The sequence below is a fragment of the Mirounga leonina genome, unplaced genomic scaffold, assembly GCF_011800145.1.
Source record: "Mirounga leonina isolate KUSES-001 unplaced genomic scaffold, KU_Mleo_1.0 Mir_171, whole genome shotgun sequence".
Classification (NCBI taxonomy): Eukaryota; Metazoa; Chordata; class Mammalia; order Carnivora; family Phocidae; genus Mirounga; species Mirounga leonina.
The window spans coordinates 13,912,545-13,938,895 of record NW_023270436.1 but is presented as its reverse complement, the minus strand read 5'-3'; the positions used below and the strand labels follow the sequence as shown (position 1 = coordinate 13,938,895).

General features: G+C 47.0%; 1 protein-coding gene across 1 annotated transcript in view; it reads left to right on the top strand.

Moving 5' to 3' along the window:
- Nucleotides 1-26,351, top strand: part of KSR2 (kinase suppressor of ras 2) — a 400,598-nt gene that overhangs the window by 216,335 nt on the left and 157,912 nt on the right. Inside the window, exon 5 of the mRNA XM_035017093.1 lies at nt 16,473-16,657. Coding sequence (XP_034872984.1) covers nt 16,473-16,657 — 185 coding nt within the window. The remainder of the gene's footprint in view (nt 1-16,472; nt 16,658-26,351) is intronic.

Here is a 26,351-nt window from a genome sequence, read left to right as displayed (position 1 = left end):
GAAGCCGCTCCGATGCATCATTCATCTGGAGGCTGAAGTCACACTGTAGACAGCAACCCCCAAGGGCAGGCCACTTTGCATATTCAGGAGGAAGAGGGGGCTCCAGGTGAGGACTGGTGCCTGCGTGGCCCCTGCTGGAGTCTTTCTTTGCCGCGGTGAGACTCCAGGCGGTGCCCCCTCCCAACGACTTCAAGATTGCATTTGACAGGGGCGCCTGGGTGGCTCGGTTGGTTGGGCGGCTGCCTTCGGCTCAGGTCATGATCCCGGGGTCCTGGGATCGAGCCCCGCATAGGGCTCCCTGCTCGGCGGGGAGCCTGCTTCTCCCCCTCCCTCTGCCTGCCTCTCTGCCTACTTGTTCTCTCTCTCTCTCTGTCAAATAAATAAATAAAATCTTAAAAAAAAAAAAAAAGATTGCATTTGACATTGCTGTTCTAGGCCGCCACTTGAGACACCAATTGCCCTCAATCCCAGGGCCCCCGTGGAACAAAGTGTCCAAAAGTGTAGCAATTTTCTTTCTACTTTAAAAAGCCGCTCGCACAGCTTCCCATTTTTCCTCCCGTCCCCTCAAAACTACAGCCCTGATTCTTTTGAAGGTCATTTTTTTTTAAAAGATTTATTTATTTATTTGAGAGAGCAAGAATGAGAGAGAGAGAGCACATGAGAGGGGGGAGGGTCAGAGGGAGAAGCAGACTCCCCGCTGAGCAGGGAGCCCGATGCGGGACTCGATCCCGGGACTCCGGGATCATGACCTGAGCCGAAGGCAGTCGCTCAACCAACTGAGCCACCCAGGCGCCCTGAAGGTCACTTTTGCAGCATTGCCAGGTGATGTCGGGTCCTCCCAGAAGCCCTGCTCCTCTTTTCGAGAATGAGGGTTTGCAGATTTTCCTCCGCGTCAGAATCGGTTTGCCGGTGGTTGGAAAACACTGCGTGGCATTTCGAGATGCGGTTTCCTTGGAGATGGAAACATCTGCCTGCAGATCTGGGAACCTGCATGACCACAGACCGGCTTTTGTGCCTGGTGGGATCTGGAAAACAGATCGCTAGATGTGGAGCAGAAGGCTTCAGCCCTGTTTTTCTTTTTCTAAGCCAGCAAAGTGCCACAGAATGAGACCCCTTTGATGTGATAATGTGAGAACGAGAATGGAATTTTTCTTTTTTTTTTTTTTTTTGAGATCACTGCCATTTAATTAACCTGTGTGCTGGCAGCAATTAGTTCAAGATGTTTAAATAAGTAACACACGTGCTTGTGTCAGAGGCTTAAGATAATAGTTGAATTGTTCATTTTCCAGGTCTATAGAGACAGATGAACAAAACTGCCACAACCCTGCCCTCTTGGAGTCGATAGTCTAGACCAGGGGTCAAAAACTAAGGCCCATGGGCCAAATGTGGCCCCCCTGTCTGTTTTTGTGAATAAAGTTTTATTGGAACACAGCCTTCCTTCTTAATTTCCCTCCCTCCCTCCCTCCTCCTCCTCTCCATTCATTCTTCTCTCCCATCTTACTTCTCTTCCTCCTTCTTTTTTTCTTCCTTCCAAGTTACACACAATTACACTCATGGTAGGCATTTTTTTTTTTTTTGTAAAAAATTCACACACAGAGTCAAATGTGGAAGTTTCCCCAGCTCCCTTCCTCCCACTGTTTTTCTCAGTGGAAACCCTTCCAGTTCTTTTTTTTTTTTTTTTTTTTTTTTTTTGGTGGCCTTTATCAAACAAAAAAAGAGATAGAACTGAAATAAAACAAAAGCATTTGTTTGGGGTCTAAGATTGCAATTGGGGGAGCACAAGTTCAAGTAGCAACCCAATTTGTGTCCCACTAGGGAGCATAAGTCAAGGGTTTTTAAAGGCAGAAAGGAATGCTTGTGTTCATTGTTTTCAAAGAATTTTGATTGGTGTTGGTGGCAGAAAACTAATTTTGGCTGAACATAATTGGTTGCTAAGGCGTTCACTAAGCAAAGTCTCTTACTGTAGCAAGTTGCAAGTATTCCTCTTGAGTCATTGGACTGTTTGCCGTTTGGCCCAGTTCAGAAGTTCATGGTTCTACCTGGTGAGGATGCGCATAAGGCCCCACCTCCTTAATTGGCTTCCTGGCTTCGTTTTAAATCCCTTTGATGTGAATGACTCCATTTTATTTCATCTTCCACACCTTAAATACATCATATGACTATATAGGAAATACATTCAAACATTTTGTAAATGTATTTATACATATTTATGTTTGTATAAATGAGCTCATACTATATGTGTTGCTTGACAGTTTTCTTCACAAGTTAGTGTGTCTTAAGGTTTAACATACCTGCTTGTGGAAAGCAGGAGTTGGTGAACCATGGCCCTGGAGCCAAATCTGGCCCACCCCTTGTTTTTGTAAATAAAGTTTTATTGGGACATAGCCATGCCCATGTGTTTATGGATTGCCTAGAATGGCTTTGCGCTTCAGTGGCAGAACTGGGTAGTTGTGATGGAGACTGTATGGACCACAGAGTCCACAATATTGACTATATGGCCCTTTACAGAAGAAGTTTATTGACCCCAGACATAGAGCCACCTCATTCTTTTTAATGACTGCATAGTATTCTGAAGTACAGATCCATCCTGTTTTATTAAATCCCTCCCTTATGAAGATGTCTCTGGCCTTGCTCTGTCTACGTACTCCAGTGGGGACCTGCTAAGTGGGACTGTCTCTGGGGAGCCTGGGATTATCATAAATACTCTGGACTTTCCTGATTCAGAGCAGGGTGGAGCTTGGGTTTCAAGGTTTGGGGCAGTAATGGACTTCATGGCATATGTGGTTGTGTCCCTGTGGTTCAGAGAATGTCCTTTGTTGCTCCATTACCTCTTTTCTTCTGGCATGCTCCAACCCTGGTCTGGCCTCAACTCTCAGCCTTGTCATTGAGTCTGTAGAGAGCCTGAGCAGATGCTAGCAATGGGAATGGTGTTTTGTTCTAGAGCATCAGCCTGTGCCAGACCCACCGGTAACAGTGCAGGCAGTTGTCATCGGTATAGACTTACCAAACTGAGCGGAGGTTCTCAAAATTGGGGAGGTGTTTCTAGAGAGCTTGTTAAAATGCAGAGGTCAGGGCCCTACCTGACATCAAAGGATTTGAGACACTCTAGAGCTGAGGGTACTTAGCCTGACTTAGGGAAAAATCGAGCTGTAAACTTTAAGAGAGAAATCCAGCTTTAGTAAAGGTTTCAAGAATGCATTAAGGGTCTTTGGTTGCAAAAAAACTAGAAGCATCTCTGGTTGGCTTAAGCAGAGAATGAACTTCTATGGAAGATTCTGGGGTAACCCTTAAGATAGACAGGAAAGCTCAGAAAGGAGCAGGATCCAGAGCATCCTGGGGGCTCTAGCAGAAATGGCTTGACGGGTTTTGGGGGGAGCCACCGGTAGATTAACTGAGTTTCAAAGATTTTTCCCATCATTGTCATGCCAGTCACGATTCATGCTCCCAGGGAGATTTCTACTGGTCTGACTTGGCACCTGGTGACTTGGGGAGGGTAGCATCTGTCCCCTGGTCGACACCCCCAACAAGACTGTGCTCAGAGGAAAGAGAATTCCCTCAAAGGGGTGGTGGGGTGAATGCTGGATGGTCACAAACAACCCACTGTAAAGCATTACAGGTCATTGGCTAAGGTCTTTTAAATACATGAACCTTCGGGGCAGGAATAAGTACTGTCGATGGGAACGTCAAGTTACAATTCCCAAAAGGGCCTCCTCTATATTATCTTATCCCCAAATGAACAAACTTTGTATCATAACAAGTCACTGTTGGATGAAAAAGGAGAAAGCAGGTCAAAGGCCTTGGTTTGAAGAAGCAAAAAAAAAAAAACAAACCCCACTGATTTCAGGCAACAGTTCTTCACACTCATAGGGAAAAAGAGTTTCACACTCACTTCTTGGAGTCACTGTAGGACAGTCACGGATGACTTACTGGAAACCCCACACGGCTGGGATCACACTGGCTGAGGTTTTGCCATGCTCTCTGCTCAGCTCATGCTGACTCACTTGCCCCCCGCACCGAAGCAAGGGGCAGACGGAGGGTCCGGAGAGGTGATCCCACCATATAAATAAGACTGGAAGCCTCATAGATTCTGACCTGCCCAAGGTCGCGCTGTAAGTCTGGAGGAAAGGGAGCCGCGTTGCAGGATCATCGCAGTGAGGATGGATGAGCTTTTAAGGATGGTCTGCTCTCAGCCCTCATTTTACAAGTGAGGACTTCGATATCATGCCAGGTTCAGCGGCTGGCCTGGGGCGCCCAGCTAGCCCCCAGTATTGCGGATCCTTCCCGAGCCATCAACAGCTGGTAGATGCTGTTGTCTGTCTGACACGCCGTGATCCTCCAGCGGGGATCTCCTAGAACTACCAGGTTGACAGATAGGGCCTCTTCACGCATGTCCATAAAGATTCGCTCTCAGTTAATTTCCCTCAGGGTAAAGGAGCTTCTTTGAAGTACTCCATTGGTGGCGAAATACTCAGTTCCCCTGAATAAATATTTCTAGCCAACTCCAGCTCACCAAGAGAAGGCCCTTCGCTGGCATAACACTTGAGCAGACGATTGTCAATTCTGCCTTTGCTTAGGATGCTGACCCCGGATGATTTTATACAGAGATGTCTGGGGTGTTGAGAATCCAGATAACAGCATGCTTCCTTGCCGCAATGTCAAGAGCAAATCCAGGTCCTAGGGAGGCTGCAGTGTGTTTTAGGACTGTGAGCACCGGGGTCGGACAGAACTAAGTTCAGATCCCGGTTCTCTACCTTTTATAGGCTGTGTGACCTTGGATAACTTGCTTTTAGCCTTTCTGACTCTGTTTCTTCACCTGGAGATGATTTTCCCCATCTTGAAAAATAAAATGAGCTAATGCCCATAAAATGCTTAACAAATGGCCAGGCACATAGTAAAGGCTCAATGAACGGCAGCTGTCACAATTAGAGCCAAGATACCTGGAGCAGAAAGGGACAGAGACTGCTCAGCAAATCCCTGCTTCAGACAGGAGGGGAAACCAGCCTCAAAGCCCACAGTGACTTGCTAATAATGACAGAGCGAGGTCAGGAACTCAGCCTCCTGCTTTCTCCACGCAGTCATCTTATCAACCCAACACATGGCCTCCCTCGGGGTCACCCAGTAGGGTGGGTGTCCTGGGCGGAGGGGAGCGGTGTGACTGATTCACCCTTCGTGGCCACTTTCCTATCAGTCTCCTTTAGGGGTTCTGATTTTAGGGGATGTTTATGAGTCAAATGACTCCCTGCCTATGGGGAGGCCAAGGAAAGTGGGATGAAGCCAGCGCTGGTCATCACTTATTGGGCTGATGGAGGCTGCCCATGTCCCACTGGCCCCGGGGAGACAGCAAGAGCAGACCTCTGTGCCAATTTATCTTGGAAATTGTCTTTTCTTCAGGCAAGGGGAGGGGGGAAGGAAGCCTAAAAGAAAACATCCAGCCACATGCTTGTGAAATCTCTGCCCAAAATCAGTCATCTTTTTTAATAATGAGGGCTGTCAGAGCCCTGGTTCAGTCGGAAATGATGGCCTGTGTAAATATTTGGTCTGTAACTGATTTATGGGTTGGGGAACAAAAAAATAAGATTAGTCGCTAATCACAGGGATGCAGAAAAATCAGCGGGCCTGGAAGGCAGAAGTGAGGTTGGCTGTCTGGGTGAGCTCAGATGGGGTGGGGGGAGGCTGGGCCGGGCTGTGCAATGGTATTCACTTGGAGAGGAGGCTGTGGGCTTCCAGATTATTCCATAATAACGGGCCGAGACAGCCTTGTCCATGTGCAGGTCAAGAACTAGGTGAGAGCAACTTTGTGACAAGATGCCCCGTTCACAGGCACAAGATTGGCTCTTCCTAGTGAACCCTGAAATCAACAACCTACACAACCCCAAGCGTGCATGGGCACCTCTGTAAAATGGGAATGTGTGCAATCAGCTCTTACAGTTGAATTAATGGAGCTGTTAAGAACAGGCTTTGAAGTCAGTTCAATCTCTGTTCACACCCCAGACCTCTACTGAGTTGTGACCTGGGTACATTAACTGTTGGGAACCCCAGTTACCTTAACTGCAGGGGTTATAATTGTTGCTCCCTCAAATGAGATGGCGTGTCCCAAGCACATCACCTGCTCCCGGCGTCTCAACCCTGCGGATCTTGGTGACAATGCCAGAGGTCCTGAGAGTCCTGAATTCACAATCCCAGGTGGGCTAATGCAGGTGCTTACCTCTCCTGCAGATGAGCCCCCGCCACAGCCACCAGATACAGCGCATGCCTCCTATTAGAAATCACTGTATAGGGTGGGGTGCCGGCCTGGCCACCCCCCATACAGCATGGAGGCAGAGTGGATGCCCTGGAGGGCCGCCCCCTCCTCAACTCCCCTGAACGAGGAGGCCGCCAGCATGCACATGCTGGTGCAATGGAAACACAGACTTCCACTGGGCTCCCTGTCTGCCAGGTTCTGTGCTGGGTGCTGGGGATCCACAGAGAATAAGTCCCACAGGGTCCCTCCATGGGTGGGCGGGGCCCACACTCAGCAAATCATCCAAACAACAAGCATGTACTCCAGAAAGGGGCCAGATCTTTGAAGAAACGTGTAGGTGCTATGACAGGACCCGGTCTACGCCAGGAGCGGGCAGGATGGGGAAGGAAGGACCCCAGGTGGCAGGGGTAGCAGCTCTTGGGGTGAGCCAGATGATGGGGAGGGGGTTGCAGCGTGGTTTGGGTGGTTTGCTTCACGTTTCCTACTTTTAGGTAGGTCCAGATCCTACTATATAGCACAGGACTGGCAGGCTAGAGCGTGAGGAACCAATTCAGCCCATGGGCGATTTCTGTAGGTGTTTTACTGGAACTTGCCACATCCATTCATGCACACGTTGTCTTGGGCTGATCTTGTGCCGCATCAGTGGGGCTGAGTAGTTTCGGCTGAGAACATAAGACTTGCAGAAGCCTCTTACAGAAAAAATGTCACTGACTTCTGCGTTAGAACATTTTTCCTGTCCTCTCTCATTCCTTCTTCCTCTCTCATACCCTGTGAGGATCTGAAGTGGTGTCTTAGTGCAAGGGAGAGGAATATATATATATACACATACATATATAATGTATATAGTGGAATACGATGTGTAGTGTATATAGAGGAATACTACATATATATAGTGTATATATTATACATATATACATATTATGTGTGTGTGTATATATATATATATGTATGTATATATATATGGAACAATGTGCTCTTTTCCCAATCAAGTCTTAATAGAAGGTCTCTTTGATATTGAGAGCTGATCTGTTACTGAGCAAAATTTAATCTTAAAAAAAAATACCACATATCTATTCTTAAGATATTTCGCACATTTTTTAACTACATACATTTATATATAACATATATTTAACCACAGACTATAACACATATATAAATTTATATACATAAATATATAATATCCTATATATTATACTATTATATAATATATAAATATATAAATTTGTACACATAAATATAATAAATACTATATTATATATTATACTTGAATATATATTCTATATAAATTTACATATTTATAATACTATACTGTAATATAGTATAGTATGTATACTATATGCTATGTCTATACATATGTAAGTTTATATAAAATATTATATATATAATGAAACATATACATATGTTTAATTTCTAGGAATCTATAAATGACCGCATTTTTATATCTGTCAACTAAATCTGAAATACCAGTTACCAAGTGACTGATAGAAGCCATTTGGGAAACAAAATCCCTCTCAAATTTGATTTTCAATTTAAAACTTACTCAAAAAATGAGACATCATTGTAATATTAAATAACGATTGACCACATTATTCCATGTCTGTACCTCTGTTTTCTACAGGGTTTTTTTTTTTTTTTGGTTTTGTTTTAATAAAATAAAGAGAAAAAATTCAAGCCCAAAATACTGCACGTCATTTTACAATGATGTTTTATTATTATCATCAAAGAATACTCCTGGTACTCAGTTCCAATGGTTACTAAGTTCAAAGCCTAAAAGTAACAGCCTCTTGTGTATCCTTCCAGAATGTTTCCATACAGGGGAGAGTATCCAGCTAAGACTGGGCACCTAAAGGGCACACCAATTTAGGAAACCTCAGATGTCTCTTCCTCTTACCCTACCACACTGTTGGCCGGCAAGTCCTGGGAGAGCTGTGTTCCAGATACTTCCTTTTCCTCCCCATCTGATGTCCAGAACTTGGTCCACGCCACCACCATCATTTTTGTCTAGGTGATGGCCACAGCCTCCTCTCCAGAATCCCAGAATCCCATTCTTGCCCGCACGATGGTCAACTCTCTACACATTGGCAGAGTGGTCTTTCAAGAATAGCATTAGTTTTTGTCATCTTCTTTCTTAAAACCTGCCAGCAGGTGCCCACTGCTCTTAAATAAAACCCACTTCCCTACAGGGGCAAGCACCGGTTGATCACAGTGATCTGGTCCTGCCCCTGATCCCGCCTTCCCTCTCTTCTCCTTGCTCACTTTAAGTTGACCTGCCCTGGCCTTGGACTCCCCAGCATTGACTTTGCCTCACTGCCTGGTCCCCTCTCCCTCCAGATCTTTGCAAATCTGGCTTCTTTGACATTCAGTTCTCAGTCTAAATGCCGTGTCCCCAGGAAGGCCTTACCACCCACTCATGACCACATCACCCGATTTTAATTCTCCATGAAGCTCCTCTTATTCCCCAGTATTTCCTTACTGCTTTATGCGTTTTTCTGTTTCCCCACCACCACCAGGATACCAGCCCAGGCAAGAGCATGGCTCTTGTCTACCTCCTTCACTGCTAGAGTCCAAGCACCTTATTGTCCTAGTGATAGTTATTGGATTAATTTTTGGAATTAAGCCGATTTTTGTTTTGTTGTATTTTTCTTGTCTTAGGGAGACACAGGGAGGGGAAAGGGGTGCTTTGAGCAAGCATTCCTTGCCAAGCCTTTTCTCTGGATGACTTTGAAAATCCTGTTGTAACTTTTCTTCTTCCAGAAAGGCTTCATTGCCTGCCCAGCCTGGTCATCACCACATCCCAGTGATGGGCAGCCTTCTTCCCTGGTCAGTGTGGTCCACAGACCTTTGTGTGTTTCCCCTGAAGCAAGAGGTCCACGGTGAAGAGGAATTCTTTGGTCCTCTTCATGGATACTTGTCCCTTTTCTCTTGATTTTGAGCCTGACTTTCCCATCATCTTTGCCCATAAAGAGCCTCAGTTTGTATAGAGGAAAGGAAGTATCTTGGCAAGGGACCATCGCAGGAAAGACTATTACCTAGCAGGTGCCAGATGCTCTCTCAGGCACTCAAAGGACATTATTTCATTGGATCTTCATACAATCTTGTGAGATAGAGGAATTATTGTACAGTTTTACAGGTGAGGAAATCGAGGTTCAGAGAGGTTAAGTGACTTCATGAAGGTCACACAGCTAGTAAGGAGGTGAGATCTAGTTCCTGTGTTACTATTATATATTTTTCTAATTGTAGAAAAATACCTACAGCATAAAATTTACCATTTTAACCATTTTGAAGTGTACGATTTAGTGGCATTGAGTACATTCATAGCTTTGTGCAACTATCACCACTATCCAGTTCTAGAACTTCTTCATCACCACAGATAAGAACCCCAGACCCAATAAACAGTCACTTCTTTGTCCCTCTCCTGCCCCCAGACCTGGCCAACCACTAATCTGCTTACTGTCTCTGTGGATTTGCCTATTCTGGATATTTCATCTAAACGGAATCGTAATGTGTGGCTTTGTGTGTTTGCGCGTACGTGTGTGTCTGTTTTCCACTTAGCTAACGTTATGGAGGTTCATCCACATTGTAGCATGAATCAGTGCGTCATAATCCTGAATCATATTCCATTGTATGGATAGACCACAGTTTGTTTATCCATTCATTTGTTGATGGGCATTTGGGTTGTTTTCACCTTTTGACTCTTGTGAATAATGCTGCTGTAAATGTTGCATACAGTTTTTGTTTGAACACCTGGTTTCAGTTCTTCTGGGTATATATCTCAGAGTGGAATTGCTGGGTCATATGCTGATGTTTCCACTGTGGCTGCACCACTTTACAATCCCACCAGCAGTGTGCACGGTTCCGGTTACTTCACATCCTTGTCAACCCTTGTTCTGTTTTTGACTTCTTGATCATGGCCGTCCAAGTGGGTATGAAGTGGTATCTCACTGTGATTTTGATTTGCATTTCCCTAATGACCAATGATGTGGAGAATCTTCTCATGTGTTTCATGGCTAGGTGTATATATCTTCTTTGGAGAAATGTCTATTCCAGTCCTTTGCCCTCTTTTACATATATATATGTATATATGTATATATATATATATGTATTTTTTTTAAAGATTTTATTTATTTATTTGAGAGAGAGAGCGATGAGAGAGAGAGAGAGGGAAAGAGAGAGCATGATCACGGGGAGGAGCAGAGGTGGAAGCAGACTCCCCACTGAGCAGGGAGTCCAACACAGGGCTCGATCCCAGGACCCCGAGATCATGACCTGAGCTGAAGATAGGTGCTTAACTGACTGAGCCATGCAGTCGCCCCCATTTTAATATTGTTTTAAGAAACTTTTTGTAAGGCATAACTTTCATTCAGAAGTGAAGTGCACAATGTTTGTGTCTGGTTTGATGAATTTGTATATATCACGATATGCATGTAATCACACACAATCAAGACTGAAGACATGTCCAGCTCCCAGAAGGCTTCTTGGGTCTCGTTCCAGTCAATAACCTACCCAAAGAAAATCACTCCTCTGGCCTCTCTAGCATAGATTAATTTTGCCTGTTCTTGAACTTCATGTAAATAGAGTCATAATGGAGTCATATAGTACAATAGCTCTTTTGTGGCTGGTTTCCTTGGCCCGACACTATAAGATTGAAATTCTGCCATGTTATAGTCTAGCCAGAGTTTTCTCTTTTTTGTTGCCATGCAGTAATCAATTGTATGAGTATACTATGCTTTATTTATCCTTTCTGTTATTGACGGACATTGAGACTAATCCCAGTGTTTGGCTGTATGAATAACGTTGTCATGAACATTCTTGCATGGGTTGTTTTGTGGACATGGGTGCACTCATTTTGGTTGCGTACACACCCAGGGGCACATACCAAATTTTTGGGTCAGAGGGTATGGTTGTACGGGTTTGCAATCTCACCAGAATTTGAGGGGGGTGGGGGGAAGTTCTGGTTGCTCTCTCTTCTTGCCAGCATTTGGTACTGTCAACTCTATTTTTAGCCATTCTGGTGGGACCTGTACTGGAATTAACATGTTTTTCGATCAATGTCTCTTCCTCTCCCCCCTCTTTTCCTCTTTCTTCTCTTTCTCCTTCTGTGTCATCTTCCTTTCCTTCATAGTATATACCCCATAAAGCTGTATACAAGGAAATCGTTGCTCTGAGGCCATGGAGTTGATATGCAAGTTTGTTTTTCAAATTTTAACTATTAAGATACAAAAATTTTACCCGTGTCTCATCTGAAAGCACTGCATATTCATCCACACTGGGGAAGTGCGGCTTACACTGTCTGACCCACTCATGCTTCTTTTTGCCAGTGCTTAGGTGGATTAAATGCCATGCTTGGGGTGTGTTTGAGCCAGAAATGAGGGTTGTAGCCTGTGGTCAAGGAGCAGAACAGATTCTACTAAACATTCTCCTGGTGTTAGACTTACCAGGCCCTTTGCTTTTCCAAACCTTCTCCTTCCCTGGGCTCTGTGCGTATCCCCTGCCCCCTCCCCACCCAAGAACGTGGTGCTGTTCTTTGGTTTTGAAAGGGGTCTTGCCCGGAGGCCTTATTTTGGGTAATCAGATCACGTCAACTGCGAAGGATAGCAATGGCCCTGTTTGAGAGGGAGGGACAGCTCACACAGCCCCGTGTAGGGCCAGGGGCATCTTTTCCTGTTTGGGGACAAGGTTGCTGGGTGTGCGAGAATGTGTGCTGGGTCTGTCCTCCAGCCACGCTTGCGAGGAACTTGCCTGCCCCCAGGTCTGTCATTTCCTCCCAGTTGGCTGGGCCAGATGCTCCAGACACCATTAATGAGATGCTGAAGTTTATGGCCGGGTGAAGCATTGGAGTTCAAGGGGACACAACCCCACACGCGGGGAAGCTGAGGGTAAAGAGGCCACGTGAGCCAGCGGCTCTGCTTGACTCAACGCCCAGCAAGCTTTTAGAAGAGAAAGTGGTGCAAAGACTAATCATCAGTTTGGGACCCCCCGCAGCGATCTTTGCGACCAAGGCTCTGAGGGAGAGGTGGCAAATGGGCATTGATCAAAAGCCTAGGAGTGCAGAGCTGTCTGTCTGCCAGACCAAGGCTGGGGGTGGCCAGGGGCTGGCAAAAGAAATCAGGTGTGTCTCTGCCCTCAGGGAGCCCATAGCTGGAATGAACAGAGAAGATGCTGCCAAACCAGCCCTCCTGACTTGCAGATCGAAACTGGGCTACATTTCCCTTAGAATTCTCCCAAGACAGGTGACGCCAGGTTGTTTTTGCTTGAGTTGGAGCACATGGGCTTGGGTGGGAGTCTGTAGACCTAGCTTCTGGTCTTGGCTCTGCAACTGTGGGTTGCCTGCTTTGTGTTAGTTGCTGGGATACAGGCCCATCCCATGTGTGGTGGGCACAAACCATGGGGGAGATAGACATTCACTCAGCAACCACATAAGTAAAAGCAGAATTCCAACTGGGATGCATTTTGTGAAGGAAAAGCAGATAGTGCTGGGGACGCATGTAACCTGGAGATCTGACTAGTTCTGAAGGTTGAGGACTGTGCCTCTAAGGAAGTGATGCCTAAAGTAGGTCCTCACTAATAGTCAGGATGGGAAATGGTGTTCCTGGCAGAAGGAACAGCATGTGCAAAGATCCTGAGGTAGATGAGAATTTGGTATGGTGAAGAATCAGAAAGATGACCAGAGTGGCTAGAGTCAGAGGGTGACAAAGTGATGATAATACAAGAAGTTCTCCAGATAGTGATCCTTGAGGGTCCCTTGAAGCTTTTGAAAGGAAACCTTTGGGAGTTTTTAAGCAGGGGAGTGACGTGATACAGTGTATGCTTTTTAAAACGTCACCTTGGTGCCTGGGTGGAGGATAGATTATAAAGAATCAAAAGTGGGATGGGATTATTCAACCATAAAAAGGATTGAAGTTTTGATACATTGTTACCACATGGATGAACCTCAAAAACGTTAGGTTCAGCGAAAGAAGCCAGACCCAGAAGTTCCCATATTGTATAATTCCATTTATATGAAATATCCAGCAGGGACTGGAGGGAAGGGCATGGAGGGGAATTGCTTAGTGGGTACAGGGTTTTGTTTTGGGGTGATGAAATATTTTGGAACTAGATAGAGATGGTGTTCGCACAACATCATGAATGTACTTAATGCCACTGAATTGTTCACTTCAACGTGGTTAATACATATTATGTGAATTTTACCTCAGTGTAAATGAAAAGTAAAGAAAAAAAAATTTTTTTAAGTGAAAAAAAAGAAAGCGGGATTGGGGGTCTGATTCAGGCACAGTGGCAGTGCCCGCTGAAATGAGGGAGGAAAGTGGGGACCAGAGCTTGACGGCTGGAGATGGAGAGTAATGAATCAGTTGAAGAAGTAAGGGTTCTTGGGATCCTTTTAGTTCAGACATATTCTCTGCAAATTAGGCTTCAGGAAATTCTTCTGAATTCAATCCTGGATGAACAATCCTTTGCTGTACCCCATAAAACAACGTGCATTTTCCCTAAGCACAGATGATGGCCCCTGAGCTGGGTGTCTTCCTGCCATGGACGTGCAGCCCCAGCTGAGCCCGGCTCTGGGGATGCTCTCAGCACAGCCTGCCATGTCAGGGAGCTCTGACTTGCCCACCTGTGCAGAGAGCAGCCTGGTCCACCTGGGGCTCATACGGCCCCAAAGGATGGAGCTGCCCTCGCCGATGCTTCGTGCCCCCTCGTTTTGCTGCTTTCCCCAGAATTGGTCCCGATTCCAGGGAAGACATTTATGTGATAAATTTCTAATATCCTGTGATAATGGAGAGATGTTCTTTTTAATTACACCTGCAGGATATACTGCAAAATATGCTCTGAATCTTACACAGTCACAATCATTGGACAATCATTTGTGTCTGTTTTCTCCTTTGAGCATGCTGGGTAATGAGGGCAGATGGTAAAGGTGAATCCCACATTCTGTCCATGAAGACTTCCTTGGTGGGCAAGAAGTGATGTATGATTTCGTGCCACCTACTCTGGTCAAATAGCCATTCATCCTCCATTTTCTCTTGCTCCTACCCTCTTTTCCTCTTGTCTGTCTTTCTATTCTCCCATCCTCTTTTTTTTCTTACATCTATCTCTCCAACCATCCATCATCCTTCTATCCTTCAACCTTTACATCCATCCACCCATCCATCCATCCATCCATCCATCCATCCATCCATCCTCTGATCCATCTCTTTATCCATTGATCCATCTATCCATTCTTTGTCCTTTTCATCATCCATCCATTGTCCTTCCACCCTTCCAACCTTTCCTACTTTTCTTTTTCCCTCCCTTCCCTCCTTCCTTCCTTCCCTCTTTCCTTCTTTCCATCCATCCACCCATCTATTTCTTCATCCATCCATCTACCCATCCATTCATCCTTCCATCTATCCATCTGTCCATCCAGCTTTTTATCCATGCATCTGTCCAGCTAACATTTATTTTTATATACCCGTTCTCTGCTCCATCTCTGGTCCTGAGTTAGTAAAGCAAATTGACTCTCTGCAGTCACTGAGCTACTGTTAAACTTGTGCTGAGTTGGACTTGGTTCTCCTTATACAAGGGATCTGGCCTTGCCATTGGGTGGCCCAGTGCCTCAAGGCTCCCATCAGTGTTTTGGAAATAATGACGGTAGCTATTGCCAGAGGGTATGACTGCATCCTATTCATCTGCTAAGGGTGGTGGTGGGTTGAGAGTTGCTTGATGTTTCAGGTGAAAAACATGGCTCAGCTTCAACTTTTGGCTTCTTCCAGGCTAATTCCATGCTATACAGACACCCAGTTTAACCTGCTCCTAGTGACGTTAATAACAGGTCACCTGAACCCTCACTCTGTGCCTGGCCCTGTGCCAAGCACCTTATCTCATAGAATTGTCACAGAATCCTTCTTAGGTAGGTGCTGTGATTTTCCCCATTATCCAGGTGAGGAAACTGAGGCACAGAGATGAGATCACTTTCCTGAGGTCCCAATCAGGACCTGAGCCCCAGTCTCCCTGACCCCAAAGTTGGCAAGTCTGACCCTAAAATTATCCTGCCTCGGTGTAGATGCCTCTTTGAATCTCCACCATTGGAGGCTCTTGTGGGATGAAATGCCGCTCCCTTGTTTCCCTCTCTTCTCTAGCCATGGGCAGGGAGAGCCAGCTAACGTGTGCGGCTTATAAGGGAAGGTACCTTCCTGGGCCTTGCTGCAGACCCCTAGGGATATAATAAGCAGGGCTGCCAGCCCAAGCACTGCGAGGGAGCGACTCCACAGGCGCACTTGGATTCCTGAAAGCTGATGGGCAGCAGGCCTCCTGGAGAGGGTCACTTTTAGGCTGCGTGTGTGGGAGGCCTCCAGTCTTTAATTAAGGCACCTTCCTGGGCTCTCCCATCTAGAAGGGAGAACATTTGCAAGGAGGGTTCACTTTGGCCACAAGGTGGCGCCCAACTCCGGGGCCAGACCTGCATGGGGCGGTGCGGGGAAGTGGGCGGGAGGTGGGGGGAGGGCAGAGTGGCTGGTTTGGGATGCTGTTCTAAATCACACTCCCTTAAACTGATCACCTAAGCTCCTAGGGAAGGGGAGAAGTGTTTCCAAAGCTGCTCCAGCGTTCATTGCATTCAGCTGGTGCCAAGCCAGGGGCTTAGAAATTCAGCCACGAAAACCACAGGGTTCCTGCCCTCAAGGAATTAGAGTGCAGTGCGATTAAGTACCAGTCATAATCCAGATTGGTCATTTAATAGGCACCTACTGTGTGCCAGGTTCTGTGCTAATTGCCAAGGACAGGGAAATGAACAACACAGAATCATTGCCCTAAAAGACCCACAGTTCACTTGCGAAACAAAAACTAAAAGAACAAATTTGGGAAAATAGGAAAGTACAGCTGCAGGGATACACTCAGAATACTGTAGACGAATTGAAGAGGAACACCCAACCCAGGCAAGGAGGGAAGGGAGTATCTGGGAAGGCTTCCTGGAGGAGAGGACACCAGAGCGGAGTCAGACAGATGGGGATTAAGCAGGCAGGGAAAGGGAGGGCTATTCTGGACTGTGGGGACAGCACCAGCAAAGGGTTGCAGGTGACAAACAGCACAGAACCCTGGCTGGAGCTCAGGGAAGGGGGGATGGAGAAGCCGCAATAGGGCCAGGTCAGTGTGGGGAGTGGACGTTGGTGCCATGTTAACGAGATTGGGTCTGCCGGCTCTCATTCTGTATGCACTTATGGATACATGTCCCTCTCTTCTTCTTCTGTCTCTCTTTCAGAGCCAAGAAGAAAAGCAAACCCTTGAACCTCAAGATTCACAGCAGTGTGGGCAGCTGCGAGAACATTCCCTCTCAGCAGCGCTCCCCCCTCCTGTCGGAGCGCTCCCTCCGCTCCTTCTTTGTGGGACACGCACCTTTCCTGCCCTCCACCCCTCCTGTCCACACCGAGGCCAACTTCTCTGCAAGTAAGTCACCTTCTTGTCGGCCAGGTGCACACTCCCTTGTTCTCGCTCAAGAAATGCTCATGAGATGCTTTGAACCGGGGCCTCCGCCTCCCACCTGCGCCACTCCCACCCCTCGGGATGGTTTCGTTGGTTTCAAAGGGAAGGGGCGTGATTAGCACTGGGAGGTTGACTGGCTGTTGTCATTGGTCCCACGTTCCTACTCTTTTTGCCTGCAGGTGTGTAGGGATGACAGAGAGAAGCAAGCATGTGGGACATGAAAGGAAACATCAGCTTTTTCTCTCTGCTTCTCAGTTGCCCAGTCACAGGATTTTTCTTGGGTCGCTGTGGATCAGGCATCTATGATTAAATTTTGTAATTTTTCCCCCCCCACTCAGGTCAACACGTATCACCTTTCATTTCAAAGATGGATTTGGGTTCAAACTGGGCTGAGCATGGCCTGGGGTGTTTTACATTCTGCTCCTACGAATTTCTGCTAAAGACAAAGTGGTTATTACTCGGAGCAGAAATGGGACTTTCTGGTGATCAAGGGCTTGAGGTTTCAGAAGAGGTTTCATCTTCTCTGCCCAGAAGCCCATTTTGCTGAACAGGCTTAGATGTGGTCAGAGGGGAGCCCCTGAAAAAAGCCCAACCAGTCCTGCAGCTCAGACACTGACTTTTAATGGACTGGGAATTTAGGAGGGGGGACTGCTGGAACAGGAAGGAAATAACCCCGGGCCCCCAACACAGCCATGGGGTGATCATGTTGCTGCTCTGATAAATGATAAGCAATGTTTACTGGACACCTGTTCATGTTCATCACCCACACGCATGACCTCATTTGGTTCTTGCAACAAGCCATTGTGCAGATGAGTTGTTCCCATTGTATAGATGAGGAAACAGAGGCTCGGGGTCATCAAAGAACTTGGCAAACTCACACAGCTGTTGAGTCATTGAGCCAAGGTTTGAAGCTGGTTCTTCCTAACTCCAGAATGGATAAGCTTCACCATCACACATGATTTGATCCAAGATCCCTCAACTCTTCAGCAGGGAGCCTTTCTCTACATGTCGGTCCTATTCTTTACCTTTACATGAGGGTTTTTAAACTTTTTTTAGGGAGGCTGTGGACCCTTTGAGAATTTCATGAAATCTGTTATTTCTCTCCCTGGGAAATTGCACACACATATAACCTCCAACCCGGTGTCCAGTGTCAAGACTTTTGGGCTCAGAAGCTCTGCCTCAGCCCCGCTGGACGGTTGGCCTGGGCGGCATGGTGAATTCGGTCCACACATGTGCATGATGCAGCCACTGCGGGAATCAGCCGAGGGTCCAGAACCAGAGGAGACCTGTATGGACGTCAGTTAGGAGAAGTTCCAGAGCCTAGCTGGTCTCAGTGCCCTGGGGGCACTGGCCCTGAATCGAGCGAACTAAAATAGCACTCATGACACATATCAACACCAGAAGGCCAATTTACTAATTTGTCGAGAGAAATCACTGTCAGAGAAACCAGAACTACACTGTGGGGTGGGCCTGTGTGGCAGTCAGAGGGTGGCTTGGGAGCCCAGACAAGGACAAGGGGGGTGATGATGTATCAAATGTGTCATAGCAGTGGGCGAGGCAGGATGTCGCAGCCCCGGAGGGAGGTGCCAGGGGCCAGTCCCAGCTCTGTGTCTTTTTGAGCAGCGTGCCTGACCCCAAGCAAGTGCAGAACCCTTTCTGAGCTTCAGTTTCCTCATCTGTAAAATGGGGCTCACAATAGATGCCCTCCATAGGTGGTTGTGAGGATTAGATGGGCTCCTCCATGTCAAGTCATCTGCACAGGGCCTGGTACATAATAAGTGCTTGATACATAGTAGCTGTCCTGACGATGTTAATTAGCTCCTTTTCCCTGGCACCGTTTACATCCTCTGACTTTCTGATTAGTTTGGGGGCTGTGGGTAAATGCCTTTCAGTTCACTTCCCCCCACGCTTCCCCATGGTCCTAAGAGTGCTTGGAATTTACCTTGGCATGAGGCCGGGGGGCTGCTTCCAGCAGCCATCTCTCTCTGGGCATCACCATCTCTGGGGGCTGGACCACAGGTCTGCACTTTAGCTCTGTCCAGGATAGAAACATCTTCAGCTTGCTTAAAAAACCACGGACTTGCACATTTAGACCCTTCCTCTCCTGCCAGAAAGTTTTATGAGGATTCACTGTGGCTCCCAACTTTTCCTGCCTGCTCTGGTCTCCATGAGAGAGGGGAGGGTTCTCCCCTTGCCTGGGGGCAGGAACAAAGTCCTTAATGAAAATCAACCCTTAGCACTAAGAGGCCGGAGAAGCACAGTTGCCTCTTTGGACTGTCCTGGTCCTTGGAGGCAGAGAGGTCGTCCTCTGATCTTCCATAAGGGAGAAAAGTCACATTTGAGTCTCAGTAGGAGAATGAGGGTGTACCCCAAATATTAGCTGGAATCCCATGGACCAGTCCCATTTCCATTGATCCTAATAAATGACAGAAACAGAGGGCAGCCCAGTAGAATCGACTCCAGGTTAGGAAATGAGAAGCTCTCTGTTAGAGTCTCCATGATGTCGCCATGGAGACCTCTGTCCCTGCCTTGTCACAGTTAAAACTCACCACAAACATTGAGGCAGGCATTCTAATTCCCATTCTATAGATAAGGAAACTGAGGCTCAAAAGGGCAAATGATCTTGCCCACGTGGTAGGGCTTGAATCCCGATCCAACTCTAGCCTGCATCCCTGCTCTTCGGTGAAGTGAATTCCTTTCTCTGTCTGGGTCTCAGTTTCCCCAATTGTATAATAAAAGACTCCACAAGGTTCCAGTCCAGAGCTTAGAAACTCTGTGATTTTAAGGCTAACCCAGTGAGCTTTGCCTGGGCAAATCTTTTGATCACTCAGAGTGCTGGTTTGAGGACCCTGGGCTGGGGTGGTTGGGAGGACACATGGGGCAGGCTCTGGTTCCCCCTTGCTTGTGATAGTCCTGTTCTCCCCCTACTCTGAGCTTCAGAAAAGACCTTTCTGCCTTTGGGTCCTAGTGCCAGCCTTCCTCCCTGTGAGCCAGCGGAGGGAGTCCCTGAAACTGTGTCCCTACCAGGCTGAGTCTGTCTGCCCCTTTGTCACCGTTAGTTCTGGCCATGGCTGGTGATCCGCCATCTTGTTACCCCTGCTGGGGATGACTGGGGATGACTGGGGACAGCATTAGACAGATCTGGCTGTTGAGTGGCTGAGATTCAGACCTTCAGGGTACCCAGCCTCCTCCGATGGGCCGTGAGAAGAACTTCACCTCCTTGGGCTTACCCTACGTTCCTCATCTGGGAGTGACAAGCAGGGGGAGGGAGGGGAGTGGCAGGAGCCCCAGCTTACAGAGGAACCTTTCTCTAAGGCTAACTGCGGACAGAACACAAGTTATTAAACCCTCCTGCTCAACGTGGAAGGTGGTGACTCAGGAGTGAACCTACTTCCCAAAGAAATAGAGAACAATGGACTGATCTCTCCACCCTCGCTGCATTTATTCTGTGTTTCATCAGGGCATGCCGCATGGTCCAGATGGTGTCTGATTGGATGCCCTCTACCCATGGGCCAGTTCTGGTCCAACAAACGTTGTGCTGGTGGCTCCTTGTAGGGTATCAGGCTGCCGCTATAAGTCCCAATAAAGAGTCTTCTTCAGAATGAAAATATACTGTCTAGATGGGAAGGAGTGATGACTCATCATCATTCATTACCGTCTGGTGGAAGTGATTTGGGGAGTACAGCGACTAAGTGGTTGCTGACATTTCGTTGGGCCCTCGCCGAACCCCCTGAGTCAGTTTTAACCTGGCAAGGATGTAGTGAGGACAAAATGAGGAATGGGTGTACGTTTCCCAGTACAGGGGCTGGTGCTTAGAGCACTAAAGTCTCAATAAAGGGTAGGTTTGGCAGCTATTGCTGCTTGTCCTATGATGGGATAACTTGCAACAATGATGAAAATGAGGATAATAATAGCAATTGGCACTTATTGTGTATTAACAATGTTGCAGGCGCCGTCAATGCAGGCAAAGCAATTTACTTGTATTATATAAGCTTCCTAGTTCTCCATCAGGTAGTTTCTATTCTTAGCCCCATTTTGCAGATGAAGAAACTGAGGCTGGGAGGGTTTGGGTAGCTGGCCCAAGATCACAAGGGCAGGTAGGAAGTGGAGTTTGCTCTCATCCTGAATTCCCCGTTCTGTAATGCTGAGGAACAGAGCTTCCACGCCGTCCTCGCTGAGACTGGTTTGCTCATCAAGTAGGGACCTTAACTTGTCCCAATGTCCTTGCTGGCGCCCTGGCCTCGTTGGGGGATTGTGTTGTGGGGGTCAGCCTTGCTCCAAGGATGCCTCTTGTTTATCAGCACCCTGTGCTCACTCAGAGAGCAGCACCCACACTGGGTGACGAATCGTTACCCTGCCAGATTCCGGTGTTGATATGCAGGGGATCCATTGTCCCAGGTGGTAGCCATGCCTGGGGTGGGGGGTGGGGTGCGGGGCAGGCAGCTGCAGAGAGTGGCCAGAAGAATGAGTTGCAGACAGCTTTTGCAACTCATTTATCCTGGACATCTTTGGTAGAAGATGAGGAATGGCAGGCTACTTTTTACCACCTGCAGTGTTCTGGGTGTTTCTTTATTAGCTGTGGGGGTCTAGGACTTCAGGGCAGCAGCTAGCAAAGGGAACAAGTGACTGATGATTCCCAGACGGCCCCTTCTTGGTCCTAATGGCACCAGCTGGAGTTTTACACAAGGCCCCAGTCTTAGAAAATATTGTCCTTCGCGCAGTGCCTTGAAAGACAGCATACCCTCACCTTGCCCTGTCTCACTGTGCACTCTCCTCATCTCTTTGCCGAGCATTTCCTGTACTGTTTCTTGGACACAAGGCGACAGAGAGTTGACCCTCTGTTGAGGGCCTGGCCCCATGTGCCTTGAGGCTGAGTCAGAAGGCCGATTTCTTTTTTTAAAAGATTTTATTTATTTATTTGACAGAGAGAGACAGCGAGAGCAGGAACACAAGCAGGGGGAGTGGGAGAGGGCGAGCAGGCTTCCTGCTGAGCAGGGAGCCCGATGCAGCGCTCCATCGCAGGACCCCGGGATCATGACCTGAGCCGAAGGCAGATGCTTAATGCCTGAGCCCCCCAGGCACCCCAGAAGGCTGATTTGTTGAGGGAGGCAGCAGGTAGCAATAAAGACCGATGGAGCTGAACTGCGTAGTCCTGAGAAACCAGACACTGGAAGGGTTATAAAGAGACTCGGGATGGGGGTGATTATATAATGGGGTTTAATGAGGCTTGAGGCCAAGGTTCATTACCCCCCGGAAGAGGATGAGAAGGAGTGCATATCTTGACACAAGTTGGCTGCCTGAACCATGTTCTCAGCTCAGAATTATGAGATTTTGAGAAATCCGTGTCTGACCTGACTCCGTAGTGGCAGTTTCAGGGGGGAACCCACATGTCACATTGGAGCACCCCAAAGGATGTTTCTCCCCCCAAAACAAGCAGTCTTTGGTTTTTGCTCCCCTCTCCCCCCAGCAGATACAGGAGGCTCCCTTGTTGCCTGGAATCTTTGCTGTATTTTAGGAACTTAGATACCAGCGGGCGGGTCCTTAACACATACTGACCATCTGCTACTTGCGAGGCAGGTGCTGGTCTAGGTGCTTCTAGGCATTAAAATGTGTATACCTGGAAACAAAATCCAAAAAGGTTCATGACGAAGAACACTAGTCCTTTGTACCATCCCTCTGTCAATCCTGCTTTTTGTTTTTTTTAAGATTTTATTTATTTATTTATTTATTTATTTATTTATTTATTTATTTAGGAGAGAGTGAGTGAGAACATGAGCAGGGGGGAGGGGCAGAGGGAGAGGGAGAAGCAGGCTTCCCGCTGAGCAAGGAGCCTGATGCGGGGCTCGATCCCAGGACCCCGGGATCATGACCTGAGCCGAAAGTAGATGCCTAACCGACTGAGCCACCCAGGCACCCCCCCAGTCCTGCTTTTTAACAACTCCCCTTCTGTATCTTGTTCTTTTAATAGTCACTTCCACTGGTTAAGCTAGGTTGTACCAGGGCTTCTCAAAGTGTGTCCCAGGCCAACAGCGTCTGCATCGCCTGAAAGCTTGTTAGAAATGCAAACTCTTACTGTCCCCTTTGCAGACCTACTGAATCAGAAGCTCTGGGGAGGGTCCAACAATCTGAATTTTCACCAAACCTCCAGGGGATTCTGCACACTAACATTTGAGAATCGCTTGGTTATACAACAACCTCTTTAAAAAAAAGTTTCATTTGGAAATAATTTCAAACCTATAGAAAAGTTGCAATAATACTACAAAGGATTCCTGTACCTCCTCTACTGGGATTCATCCATTTTTAACATTTGCTTGCATTTGCTTTCCTCTGTAATCCCCCACCTCATTTTCTCTCTCTGTGAACCATTTGGGACTGAGTCGTCTACACTCTTACGTAACTACACAGAGGTACCAGGTTCAGTAACCTTGACATTGACTCAAGACTTTCATCGAACCATATTCCTATTTCAGCAATTGTCTCAATAGCATCCTTCACAGCAATTTATTTTTCTGGCACAGGATCCGATCCAGGATTACATACTGCATTAAGTTCTTGTGTCGGGCTTGAATAGTTCCTCAGCCTTTCTTTGTTGCTTGTGTTCGGACATCTTTGAAGAGTGAGGACCAGCTTCTTCACAGAATGTTTCTTGATTTGGGTTTGTCTGTGGTTCTCCATGTTAGACCCAGGCTGTGCGGTTTTGGTATGACGTCTACTTACGCAGGGGTGTGTCCTTCTCAGTGCATCCCCTTGTGGACCTGGTGTTTGCATTTTTCCGAAGAAGTCAGAGACTGTGGCTTTCTTTTTTAAGATTTTATTTATTTATTTAAGAGAGAGAGACCACAAGCTGAGGGGGGAGAAGGGGCAGAGGGAGAGGGAGAAGCAGACTCCCCACCGAGCAGGGAGCCTGTTGCGGGGCTCAATCCCAGGACCCTGAGATTATGACCTGAGCCGAAGGCAGATGCTTAACCCACTGAGTCACTCAGGTGCCCTGAGACTGTGACTTTAGGAGAAATCTCCCAATTTTAAAATGCTAGCAGCCAGTGAAAAATCTGTTAACCCTGTTTGCGGTGGTATTAAATAATCCTGCAGGTTGGTGGGTTGTATTAGATCTTGGGGCTCCTGATTTTTAACCTCCGTTCTAAAATCATAGAGATCAGAACTGATAGGGGGCTCAGAAATTACTGAGCCCAAGCCCTTATTTTACAGATGGAGAAACTGAGGCCAGAAAGTAGAAGGAATTTTCCCAGGGTTTCAGAGCTGGGGTTTGAACCTGGATCTGCTGATGCTGAGCTAATAGCTTCCTCCTTTGTGCCATGATGATTACAAAATTATAGGCTCTGCTGCTACTGAACATGCTCTAGAGGAAGGAAACGGTGCCTTTCTTTAAAAGGTGACACCTTTTGTTTGTACAGAGGGCTAGTAGTGTGTGTGTGTGTGTGTGGTGCATGCATGTGGTTATGAATGTTCTAGGCGAGGCAGCTTCTGGGTTATCATCAGCCCTTTCTTCTTCTCTGTAATTTTGCACAAACCGTTTGGGCTCAGCATGCAATAGACAACCTTAGACCTTTTGTTATGATTGCTCGCACCAGGAATTGTGGCAGCAAAAATTGGTCCGTAAGTGGTTGGCATTAGCAGCCAGGGGGTCATTTATATCTTTTGGAATGCGTCCTGGTCCTCAGTCAGGTACGCATTGTTGGTGTGGGCAGTCCCATTGCCTGTCATCAGGATGTATGTCTGACTGTACCTTTGTCCCAGTAACACCCCCACCCCCACCCCTGGTGAGTACTTCCACCGATTTCATGGCAACAAGAGAAGAAGTAACAAGTATTGTTGCTATAGAACGATGCAGTGTGCACCCGGCATTGATGTTCCTTGCCTGTGCTCCTGCATCCCCATTCTGTAGAGGAAGCAATGGATATTCCAAGAAGAGAAATCCCCATGCATAGCTTCAGGTTATACTGAGTCTCAGAGCTGAGACTAGAAACCATGGTACCTTCAGACTCCAACTTGCATGTGCTCTCTGCACATAATTTGGCCTGACTGCATTTCCATGAAACAGTAGGTCGGGGTACAGTGGGTTGTTTTAATCAAATTTGTTCCCCTCCCCCAATAAAACGAATTCATCTCTAGTGGCCCCCGTCTTGTACATCAACCCAGTTGAGCAAGTCTGTATTTTATCTAGGTGTGATCTTTGCCCCTTCCTCTCCACAATGCCCCATTTCCAAGTCTTGTTGAGTTGACCTTCTAAATCATGGTTGGCAAACTTTCTGTAAAGGCCCAGGTAGGAAATACTTTCAGATCTGCTGGCCATACGGTCTCCATGACAAATACTCAGCTTTGCCATGTAGCGCGAAGCAGCCATAGACTGTCTTCCGATAAAGTGGGTGTGGCTGTGTTCCAATAAACCTTTATTTACAAAATCTGGCAAGGGGCCAGATTTGGCTCATGGGTTATAGACTGTGAGTTCTGTTCTTCTGGGTTTTTTTCCTTCTCCTCCTCCATCACCACACCCTGGTCCACACTATTCAGTAGTCTCCAAATGGATCTTTCCATATCCAGCCCACCAAAGTGATCTGGCCCCCAAACCCAGGTTAAGATTCTACCATGATCTTAAGTGAACTGCATTCTCTCCTGTTTTGAACCCATGGGTGACTGGACACCCTGTCATTGTCACTTTGTCTCAATCACTGCTTCCTTGGGAAAGCATTTCCTAACTTCCCAAGTTATTTCAGTTACATTTTCTCTCACCTCTTGCGCTTTCCTCCTGAAGCACTTACCACAATCCACAACCATCTGTTTACTTATATGAGTATTTCTTTAATGTTCTGTTCCCCCAGTATCAGTTCCACGAGAGCTGTGACCACATTGCTCTCGCTTGTTCGTGTCTCCATCGTGCCTTGCTTGGAGCTTGCACACATAAATATTTTTGAACGGACACTAACACTTTTGAGCATTCACTCTGCAGCCAGCACTGTGAGCCTTCAGCTACTCGGGATCTAGAGGACAAAGGAGAAGGGATTCTGTCACCCACCAGAGCTGCAGAGCTGGCTGAATTTGGCATCATCGAGGCGGGAACTGAACTTGTTGGAAACTTTGATGCAGTCTTTGGGATGTTATGGATGGTCTCCTGCCTTAACTAACCAAAGAAACGGGCACTCAAGCAAAACTGCTGAAAACCATTTTGTTGATTGGAAACAGGCAGGTCTTTATCACTGCATGGTGGTGGTAGTACTAACATAGAGCTTGACACTTACAAGTGATAAACAGTCCAAGTTGAGCTTTTATTTATTTATGTATTTTTAATTTTTTTATTAACATATAATATATTATTTGTTTCAGGGGTGTTCATTTATTAGTATGAAGGTCACGTATTGGCACATGTAACTGAAAAGCCCAGGGGTTTTGTAGGCTTCAGGTATGGCTGGATCAAGGGGCTCAGTCTCAGTCTCAGTTTCTCTGTATCTCTTGACTTGGCTCTTCTCCAGGATGGTTTCACTTTTAGGCTCCATGTGGTGGTAAGATGACCCCAGAAATCCCTTCCCTGCTCTGGTACAGAGTGGAAGAGTGAGATTATTTAGGTCTGAGATCCACTGATTCAACCTGCATGGCCATGTACTCACCTCTAAACCAATCAGTGGGGTCAGACATGTGGGAGGTT